At 43.3% G+C, this 11,102-nt stretch overlaps 1 protein-coding gene across 2 annotated transcripts in view; it reads right to left on the reverse strand.

Annotated features, from left to right (window-relative positions):
- UNC13B (unc-13 homolog B) overlaps window positions 1-6,129 on the reverse strand; it is a 208,246-nt gene extending 202,117 nt beyond the window's left edge. For both annotated transcript variants that reach the window (XM_039566772.1, XM_039566771.1), the window contains exon 1: window positions 6,029-6,129. In XM_039566772.1, the coding sequence (XP_039422706.1) occupies window positions 6,029-6,050 (22 nt within the window). In that variant the 5' untranslated portion in view covers window positions 6,051-6,129. The remainder of the gene's footprint in view (window positions 1-6,028) is intronic.
- Window positions 6,130-11,102: the final 4,973 nt, after the last annotated feature.

Consider the following 11,102-nt stretch of genomic DNA (forward strand, 5'->3'; position numbering starts at 1 on the left):
GACCTTTGTTTTAAATGCATCCAGAGAGATTAGAAAAGAGGCTCCAAGAGGAGCAGAGTATGACCCCCAAGGTGACACTCGGAGCACACTTGTAGGTCAGCTACCAACAGATCACTGAGCACTCCAGACAAATGTCTGAAATGCCTAAGGAGTTCAAGTTCTGGGGCAAAAAAAAAGATGCCTGCTATTCAGCACCGGCTTGGAAAGACTGATCTAAACTGTGCACACATGGAATTTTTTGAGACATGCAACTTGACGAGGGTAGGACAGTCTTAATAAAGGGTAAAATGCCATAGTACAGTGGGTATCCAGTGAAACAGCAACAGTCACTTGAGAAGCTGGCCATGATCAGTGGTGTTTCCCACTCCAAATGCCTGCCATATTTCACTCCTGCTCAACTGGGCATTTGCCATTTACACAAAACAAAGCAGGACACATAAGCCAGTGAAAAGGCAAATAATAAAAGCAAGAAATATGCACAGCAGCCTCATCAGGTATTAGGAGGGCCTAAGAGAAAAGAAAATCTGTCTGAAATCCTGCTAAACGCAAAGAGAGCTGATCCAAACACCCAGGATATACCTATGGAATAGGAATCCATATCACAGAAAGCATCTGCCAAATTTTACAGGTCACAGTATACAAGCAAAACATTACTTCAGCAAAGCTCTTGGCAAACATGGCTAAAGCATGCACAGATAAGCACAAGCCAACAATACCAGTAAAGCAGATTTTACTTCTCAATTTAACAATGATGAGATCAACACAACAATATTAAATGCAATTTTCACTACTTCACAAACTTTAGAAGTACAGTCAGAAAATAAAGACTTGCAAAGAAAACCAAATTCAAGTGCTAAAGAGAAACCTTTTAAACTCCTGACTCCAGAAATCTTTCTCTCAAACAAGAGGCAAGAACAGCAAGCTGCTTACATACAATTCCACACCAAGAAAATGCCAGGTATTAACTACTAAGCTTTAACCTAAGAAAGAGGCAGAGTTAGTGAAGACCCTACACACTTTCACAGCAGCTCCTTATCTGTTTGCAAGACCACACAGGGAATTATCAGGATGAAAAAGCAACAAAGAGTTATTAGACACATCCCTCCAGTTCAACATCTCTGAGAAGAGCAACAAGAACAGCTTTCAATGAGTGATTAAAGTATTTTTCAAAACACACAGTAAAATTTGACCACAAGGCACAAAAAAAAATATGCAGGAAGAAATTTCACAGGAAATTTATGGGAATACCATTTGCCATCAGACATATGCATTTCACATGCATTCAAGTCAAAATTTGAATTAAGGTCCTGGATTTAAAAAAGCAGTTGAATTTGCTTGGACTTTCAATGCTGCTGTGTAAGCTGCAACTAGATCTCGGACTGTCACAATTTAAAACTAGGTTCTTTCAGCATTTTGATTAAATGCAGCAGTTTATTGCATATTAAAAGAATATGCTAATAACAGGTTTAACAAGTTTGGTCTGGCAGATCCCAAACTGAAGGAGTCAGCTCAGAGTACACCATGAGAACAAGGAGGAAGCAGACATTATTCAAATTTGGGAAGCATCTCTGTACCGTTCCTTCATTGCACTGAGAAATATAGGGAGGCTTCAAGTAATTCATCATCCTTAAATACTTAAAAAGTAGATTCCACACTCTTTATTAAAACCTGCAGTAACACTGCCCAAAGCTGATGGAGTGAGGATTTTAAATGGGAAATCAAATGATCACCTGTGCATCAAAAGCGTGGTTTGTAGGTTTTACTGACCAACAGAAAAAACTAGAAATCTTAAAAGTTCTCTCCAATTACAGCTTTATACACTTCAAACTGAACTCACAATGCAAAAATGCTCTTTTAGTAGAAAACACTTTTATCTTAGCCTTATTATCCAAATTTCTAACACACTTTATTTTGTTCCAACACTTACCTACACTGGTAGCTTCCGTATTATGGACAACTACAGAAATGGAGTTCATAATAGTCACACAGCAAATTCTAAATGAATCATTATGTTATTTTAATATCCTACTGCTATAGCCCTGCTTTTCTGCTACCACTTCTAATGCCCAATTCTCTTCTTCACCATTTTGACCTACAAAAAGATGGGTAGGGTTTGTTTTTTTTTCAATTCTACAACCATTTGAGAATACTGTCACAACACAAGGCTGGAGGCACTTCATTCAATCTTACAGAGAACACTGAGGTGAATCGAGGCCCTTATATCAAGGTAGGGAAAAATCCTTTAAAGAGAAGCTCCTGACACTTGCCCACTGGGCTTGCAGGTACAGGTATTTCTAAGTACTTCACAAGATGAACATGTTTTCATTTCTGTTATCATTAACATCCATTCCCATTTCCCTTATTTGCTTCTTTCACTTGAATGTCAACGGAGTTCAGTTCAGTTCCGGAACTCAAATTTTGCTGACAGTACAGGCATGGACAGTTAAGTTCTCTGAGTAGTATTCCAACACTCCAGCTGTTTTGACAAAAATGTCACAAGCTCTTTCAACTCTTCAGAGCAGCCACAAGATAACAATTAGGCAAACAAAAAAAAAAAAATCATTCCTAACGTCCAGTGTCATTTCACACAGCAGCCAACTTGAAATTCTACAGTGCAAGAGCTCACCCAAGTCAATCTCCCATTTACCTCTGGCAGCCAAATCTCACATAGCTACTGTGGATCAGGCCCCAAGATAAAAGCACAATTACACAAAAGCACTATGCCCTGACTAGTCAGGTACCGTGCACAGGGATGAGGGAAGAACCCCACTGCCAACATCCTTGACATTGTAATTACCAGGTGGACAAGGCAGGTCAGGCAGTTTGAAATACAGTGACGGTGAATTTACAGCTTAAGCCACGTTGAAGCACGGAGGAGAAAAACTAGAAGAGAATCATCGGTCTTGAGATAGCAAGGGCTGGGGACAAAGTAGGATGCAATAAAAATGAGCAAGTGAAAGGGCATGAAGCATGTGTCAGGACAATGACAAACTGAGCCAGTGACCGGGTGATCCTGCCTCAGCAGGGTCCCCTTTGCTATGACCCCTGCAAGCTGTGCTGAGACAGCAGTTATTCCCATCTCCCCGTCAGGAGACAGGAAAGATCAGGAGAAGAAATTTTATTAGGTTGAGATGTGAGGTAAAATCAACACTTACAAGAGAAAGCCAAGAGAGTTAACAATGCAAGATGATGTGAAAAACTAGACTGCTTCCCTGGGATTACTTTTATTTAATATGTGCTATTTTCACAAATACAACACTAAATGCAAACTAATAAAGCAAACTATGCCAAGAGAAGATTATCAGACATAATCCAGACACAGCTGCTCTGAACAGGAGTGTATGCAATCTCTCTTGCACTTAAGCAGTGGAATCAAAATACAAAGAAGTCTCCTAAAAGCCTCAATCATGTAATATTCAGGATTTCCTTTCTCCTTCACTTCACTTACACTCACTGCATATCTTCCTGCTTCAAAAGAATCCCTTAATTTGCTCTTACAACAGCCCGTTACCACTGACTCATTTCACACATCCCCTGAACAGCTGCAGACAATCCCAGATTCACAATTCCTCTGAGCTTAGATTTTCTGTCAGGTGCTTCCTATTTCTGTGGCCAATATAGTTCAATGATTCTGGGAAAAAACAAAACAAACAGAAAATGCCACATAACAAAACAACAACAAATAAAACAAACAGCAAATCAAAACAAATAAACAAAGGGGAAAAAAGGAAAAAAAACACACATAAAAATTACTTCTCCAAGAAGGTAAAAGAAATGTAGCACTCAACACGAGATCAAGAAGCCATGTGCGCTAGCTGATCTTTCAGGAACAAAGGCAGTACTCAGACATGTTTGGTGAGCACTGTTTTAGATTAGCGATTCATTAAAATATTATTAATGTGCGTAATTCAAGAGGGGTGAAAAATATATCAATAAATTAAAACACTATTCTTCTGACTGCCAGGCTTCTTGTGACACTGACACTTATGGCTTTTTCCACATTTTCCTTTATCTGTAAAACTGCAATCCAGATGCTATTAGCAGTGTCCCAATCACCTACATTTATTCCATGGGGGTTTTGTTGTCTTTGTTAGTCTCAGCTCTACACCATCCAACCCCACACTATTATTATGTAGTCTTACATGTGGACCATTTTGAATGGAAAAAAAAAATCAGCTTTTTCAACTTTCTTATTAACAGCTCACTGCTGTCTCAACAAGATTAGTTCACTTCAGTGTATAGGTAAAAATAAAGAAAAGTGACATCTGTTGGGCTTTTTAAAGAAGTGGCAATTAATAAAGTCGCCTCCTCCTTGCCCCAGTTGTTTTATCTCAACTCCTGGTACCTGTTTTGTTTTTCAGACTGCTCTACCTCAGCATACTTCCATTTCATGTTTGATGGTTTCTGCTTGTGAGATCTCATCAGCTAATTCTTACAGTCATGCCTATTTCAGAAAACATGTTTCTTGATGTAAATTGACTACATTCTGCAATCTTATCATAAAGTTGCTCAGTATCATCTATTTAAATGAATGCTGGTGTTTTCTACTGTCTTCACACAGTAGATGGAAATGGAAGATATAATTTTCACAGTAATTCTTCACACAGAGTCACCAGCCACTTCAAGTTTCTTCTTTAGCTCTTTACACACAACCAAAGAATAAATCAAACACGAGAGCGCACCATTCCAGGTTCCTGAAATGCTTTTGTCCCAAAACCCCTACAAACCAAGAATAAACACCCTGAAAAGAGAAGATACTTTCAGCAGGTCAATCATTCAGTTCATGTTCTTTCACTATTCCTCGTGAACACTGTGTAAATACATTTTTAAGACAATCAGCTTCAAGTGGTATCAAACCCACATTTCTTTAAAGAACACTCTGAAAACATTTTGAGGATGAACCACCAAAAAGAATAAAGAAACACCTGTAACACATATAAGCATCCTTCAGCTAATCAGACTCAACTTCAATGAAGAGATTTCGGAAAAACCTTCAAAATGGGCTAGACAAGTCTACGCTTCACAGTTTACACAGAATTGTACAAAAAGCATTTTTAAGATAAACTTTGCACTTGTGCACCTCTCCTAAGCCCTTAAACACAGTATGTGTTTAATAAAAGGGCTGCAACTTAATTCAGACACGCTCCCCAAGAACAGCGCTCTCCCCAAAATAACACATGTCGAGATGCTTCAAGATACTCTCCTGGGCATCTTATCAACACCACCACCGACAGAGGGACTTTGACTCAAAAAGGTGACAAACAGCTGGATAAGGAGCTGCTATCAAATAAACCAGTGTGCGTGAAAGAAGAGCTGAACTGCCAGGAGTGCCAGTTTTTTTATCATACCTGGCAAAGGAGCTGAGAACATTAAAACTACACTTTTAAGCCGCAGGGCACGACTGCGCTCGGGGACGCCCTGTGACCACGGCGTTCAGTGCAGGGAGACACGTCCCAGTAGCGTGAGCCCTGGCAGATGGTTTCCCCCAGGGATTTCTTTATTATTATTTTCTAGCACAAGGCAGCAAGAAATGGGAAACCGGAGACAGCACTATAACCCACTGCGCAGAGAAAGTCTCGGCTTCCCGCAACCTGTTCAGCAAGGGGACGAGGCTCACAGCAGGATGAGGAGGTAATTAGGAATGTATCTGAAATAACAATGCATGCTCTAAGGCGAGTATACGGAGTGACAGCAGACTGCTTCCTGCCAGCGCCGTTCACTGGGCGGCAGCGATTCAACTCGTGTCCGAGCCAACTCCCAAAGTCAGCCACGGCTCCTCAGGGCTCCCGAGGATCCGGACCTCCCCGGCCGGGACCGCCGCTCCTGGACCCGGCACCTGCTCCTCGCCGTGCGGCACCTCTCGCCCAGGGGTGCAGGTGGCGGCCCGGGCCGCGGCCGCCCGTGGCTCAGCCGGGAGGCACCGGCACGCCCGTCCCCGCTCCCGGGAGACTGAGACCCACTTCACCCAGGACAAAGCCAAACCCTGCCCAGGCGTGTCCCCCCGCTCGGCCGCCGCCGCCCCGCTCACCTCGCACGCACAGCAGCGACATGGCGGCCCCGGCAGCCGCCCCCGGCTCTCCTCATGCCGCCCCGCGGACACCGGGCGGCGGCGGCGCCTCAGCCGGGGCGGGGCCGTCCCGCCGGGGCAGGGCCGAGTGACGAGGGACGCGTCAGGGGGAGCCCGCGGCCGGGCGGGCTGCGCTCGGGTGCGGGGTTTTAGTGCTTGGCCTCTCTTCTTTTCAGGCTTTTGTTTCACTCCCGAAAGGTGAGGGAACTCGCTGGAGGAGGAACGCCCTGGATGTGTCTTCGCCGGAGGGTTTCATACCTGTCCTGTGCTCGGACAGGTTCTGGTTTGCTAGCGTAAGAATCATGGAATGTGTTGAGTTGAGAAGGACCCTTAGGGATCATCTAGTCCAGCTCTTGGCTCTGCACAGGACAACCCAAAAATCCCACCATGTGCCTGAGAGCATTGTTCAAAGGCTTCTAGAACTCTGTCACGCTTAGTGCTGTGACCACTTCCTTGGGGAGCCTGTTCCAGTGCCCAGCCACCCTCTGGGTGAAGAACTTTATCCTAAAATCCAATCAAAACCTCCCCTGACAAAACTTCAGGCCGTTCCCTCGAGTCCTGTCACTGGTCACTGGAGAGAAGAGATCAGTGCCTGCCCTTCTGCTTCCCCTCATGAGGAAGATGTAGACTGCTGTGAGGTCTCCCCTCAGTCTCCTCCAGGATAAACAAGCCAAGTGACCTCAGTCCTCATACAGCTTCACCTCAAGGCCCTTCACCATCTTGACTGATGATGAAAGACCTCAACTGATGATGAAGAATCTCGACGTATGCACAACAACAGCTGTCTGTATCCCCCCACATGGAAAAAGCCATAAACCAACACTTAGGGAAAAGCAGGAGAAGCAGATGTGATTACGGTGTCCTAAAGCCCTCCCTCAATACCTTTCCAGCTACAAAGGGCAACCAGGTCTGAGGCTTTCCAGAACCTGGTATGTTTGTGTGGTTGGTAATACCCAGTCCATCTCTCTGCTTGTCTAGTCTATCTCAGACCCCTCCAAAGTTTGCATCCTCATATTTTGATTGAGCAACTCACAGGTCACCTGCCTGTTGCAGAAAAAACCTCCTGACGTGGTTTCCCTTGAGCCCAGTTCTGGCAGTTTTCTCTAATGCTTTACTGCTGCTTCATCCCAAACTATAAATAGCCATAACGCTGCAGAATGTCCTTTTAGTTCCAAACAGAAGATCCAGCAAATAATTTCTGAAATTGAAATTCAACAGCAAAATGTCATATAATGTGATTGCTATCCCATTAATATTTAGAACAACTCCAAAGTCTACACAGAGTGTGGAGGACAAGACTCCTAGTTGGGTGTTTCAAAGACCAACCAACCTTCCCAAAGTTCACGCCTAGACTCGGGAGATTTAATTTCTGCCCTGTCCAGCACAGTATGTTTTTCTGCCTTTACATCTGCTGCCCAGAAGTGCATCACTGAAGGGAATGTGTCAAAAACATACATATCTCTGAGATACCAAGAGGAACCACTTGAAAGGATAAACCATGATATTACTGCAAACAAACAACCAGACTGTGTGCTAAGGGTGTTACCAAAGGCAGACTCAAGGGACTGGGAACACTTCCACTTAGCAGTGTGAATGGGAACTGTCAGTACAGGGAGCTGCAAGTGCCAGCACTGAGGCAACCCGGGAAGAAATCTCTTCTTGCCCCTGATGTGGCTTCAGTGCTGCTGAAATGCTGCTAGATTCTGCAAAACCTCTGCTTTGCTTCTCTACGTGTTCATCACATGTAGCAGCAGCAGACTGTAAGAGCTACAGCACACCAGCCTTTCCATTTTGGCTGTACATCATCCAAGCTTGCCCCACCTGTGAGCTGGGCACAACACTGACTTTCCAGTTAAGTTGAAGGGAAGTTAGTGTTTCTCTCTGTAAAGTCATTATTTATCTCCCATGTGTCTCAGGGTAGAGTGGCAGATCCCTGGCCTTTTCAGATCTCCATCACTCCTTTGCATTTCTTCAGGGCCTCAGAGCTTTTCATCAGCAAAAGATGTGCTTGGGGGTCCCTGAGCTATCCTGATGCCTTTCCTTTCCTGCCTTGTTTGCAGCCTTGTTGCAAACAAAATCCCTTGAACTGTGCATAAGCTAATTTCTGCCACAATCACACAATCTCATCATGACTGCTTTCCTCCCTTTACTGGGCCCCATTGCTCTGCCTGTCCTAATTTAAAAATTAAAACATTCGAGGCCATAATTGTCACAGACTGCGTCACACGGCACCTGGTACAGCAAGTCCCTATCTTGCCCACAGCTTGTAAATACTACCAGAATGGGGAAATTATCTCATCAAGGGCAGATGATGTCATATGCATTTTAAAATTGTAGTGATGGGTTATTAGCAAGCGTGGCAATTAAGTAAGTGTCTTGTAGCTAGGATGAGATCTCTTACCACCAACAGTAACAGTGAACATTGGGATTATCACAGATGTTATAATTTCCCTGCAGTTCTGAGGTCTAATTAGATGCAAGTGTTTTACCAGACTTTGTCTAATCAAAAGGAATAATTTGTACTTGTGTGTCTGTCCATATCTCCTCTCCTTTCCATCTCAGATAGGCTGGAAGAAGGATCAAGCTGCTTCTGTGAAACTTTTGCAAGGTAGAGTTACCTTCTTCTAAATTATGTTTGCTCTTTGAAATCAACTTCCTTACATTTTCCCAGCTGAAGTGACACTCCCCAACACATCTTTCTCTGCTATTGTTTCTAGTCCTTCCTCTGGACATTGTTGTCATAAATACAAAAATAACTTAGTGATAAAAAAGCTGCAGTAGAAAGAGGGAAAAAAAACCCCCAAGTTCTGTGCTGTTCTCAAGCTATTAAACATGACTGATCTTTCCAGATTTGTTTCTAAAAATCCACAAAAGGGAATGCCAGGTTCACAAATGCTTAACTAGAAGCAAAGCCCTAAAACCTGTTGTAGAGATCAGATCTAAATTGTCCATCAGCCATGTACTTTTTTTGTTGGAGAATTCTACTGAGAATGATGAGTTAAGGAGGAAAAACAAAATGCAGTGAGCACACTATAGTAACTTCCATATACACTGAGACTATCTGCCTTCCTGAACAACAAATGGTACTCTGCAAACTCAGAACTGAGGCATTACTCTCAACTCCAAAGTGACACCGGATTTTTTTTGTTCCCTGCAGAGCAAGAGTTAACTTTCTCTGGCTACTCAGACCCCAGCCATTGGTCTCGGTTCACCTGCTGTTGAATAGGAAAGTAATAAATGGGTGATACTCCAGTCACTGCAGCTTGCCAGCTGTTTTATACCTGCCTATTTACTGTAGTTTCCCTGTTGAGAGAGCAATACTATAGCTATATTTGCAGTCTACATAAACTGTGTTTGCTTCTTCTCTTCTTGTTCTTCTGCATTTTTTGAGTTTTGTATTTGTTGCCAGAGAATAGGTCAAGCTGGAAGTTAGCGTGTAGCAAACCCACATGGGCTTTATTTTAAATGAAAGGGTTTAGATCTGTTAAACCATTTTTACTGTTATGCAACTGACAAAAAAAAAATCATCTCAGACCTGGGGTTTGGGGCTAAGCTCTAAAGATAAGGAAAAAAAGCTTTTAATTTACCCTATGACATTTGGCAGGAATTCAGTACTGAATATAGACTAAGCAGTTGATTGATATTCTTATATTGAGAGGCAGTCCTCAGATTTATTTGGCTGTAAGACAACAGGCTACTGAAATGGCTTTCACTGGTATTTCTGATTTTCTTTATTAATAAAATGTAACATTTGCACAACCACTAGGGGACAACAGGATCTCTTTCACAACCCTGTGTAGTGTTTTACCTCTGTGAAGGAGATATTTCAATAACATATTGAAATGCGCCATTCTCCGGAGTGAATTGCAGTCTATAGTCAGTGCACTAGCTGAGAAACACCCCAGACATGCACTGAAACGTACAGGGAAGCAGCCTGCTCAATTATACATGAACTAGAATGTCGCTTTTAACACTCAAAACTTCTCAAAAAATTTTAAAGATCAGGGAATGGATAGGATTTCTGCACCTGTAGGACAGCAAGGTGGACAGGGCAGCAGCCCCTGCCAAACAAGCAGCCAGACTTTGGGCTGCAACTTGGAACGTCCTCTTTCCAGTGTCCCAGTCTCGTCCTTTCCTAAAGCTTGATGACATCTGGAAGTGACAGTGATCTGGCATTTGAGGCACTAACCAGTGGCTTAATTTTAAATGCCGCTCCAACTGTCCTGTCTAACCCACCACCGTGCCACTGAAGGCCCTATAGTGAGCCTTTCCTTTTGGCAGGCTCAGGAACTCTCTGCAGCCATTTAGCTTTCCCCCATGCATAGCATGACCGCTTGGGTAGGCTTCAGGTTTTGTGCCTTAATTCTCCACCCACAACATGGAGGTGATTATAATTCTTTAAGGGAGGATGTATCAAAGGGTGTCCTGATTATAAATACATTAGCAATGATGAGATGCATGGACACTGTCACTGCATAGCCATTTAAAATAGCACAAAGAGATCTGCCAGCTTTTAGATTACAAATGCATGTTCAAAAGGCTGGAGGGGCAAGAGGGATCCTTTCATCTCAGGGACAAAACCCTCTACATGAGAGCAGCTTCCATGGGAACTGATCTTTCAATTACAGCTGCTCTGCAGAAAAGTCTTTCAACTGCTCATGGCAGAGTTGATAGAACTGAAGCCATTTCTCTTACAATTATCCCAAGCATCCCAAATATGGCATTTCGTGTTCATATTGGGGGAGTTTGTCCTTAAGAACACAGCAGGATTACACTGCGGGCTACACCCAGGGCTACACATGTGTAGTGTGAGTCTTTGTCTGTCCAAGCAGTGAGCAGCAAAGCCAGCAACACAGGGTCTGTGAAGTAGAGAACCTAACAGGGATAGTTCCTTAGGATCTAACCATGCATGCTAGGACTGATGCTGTCTGCCAGTGATCCCTCACCTAGCCAGCATGCACAGTGCCACTATTGCTGCTTTCCCAAAAGCCTATGTTGAAGAATCACAGAATCATGAAATCAATTAGATTGGAAA

Source organism: Corvus cornix, chromosome Z, assembly GCF_000738735.6.
Source record: "Corvus cornix cornix isolate S_Up_H32 chromosome Z, ASM73873v5, whole genome shotgun sequence".
Lineage (NCBI taxonomy): Eukaryota > Metazoa > Chordata > Aves > Passeriformes > Corvidae > Corvus > Corvus cornix.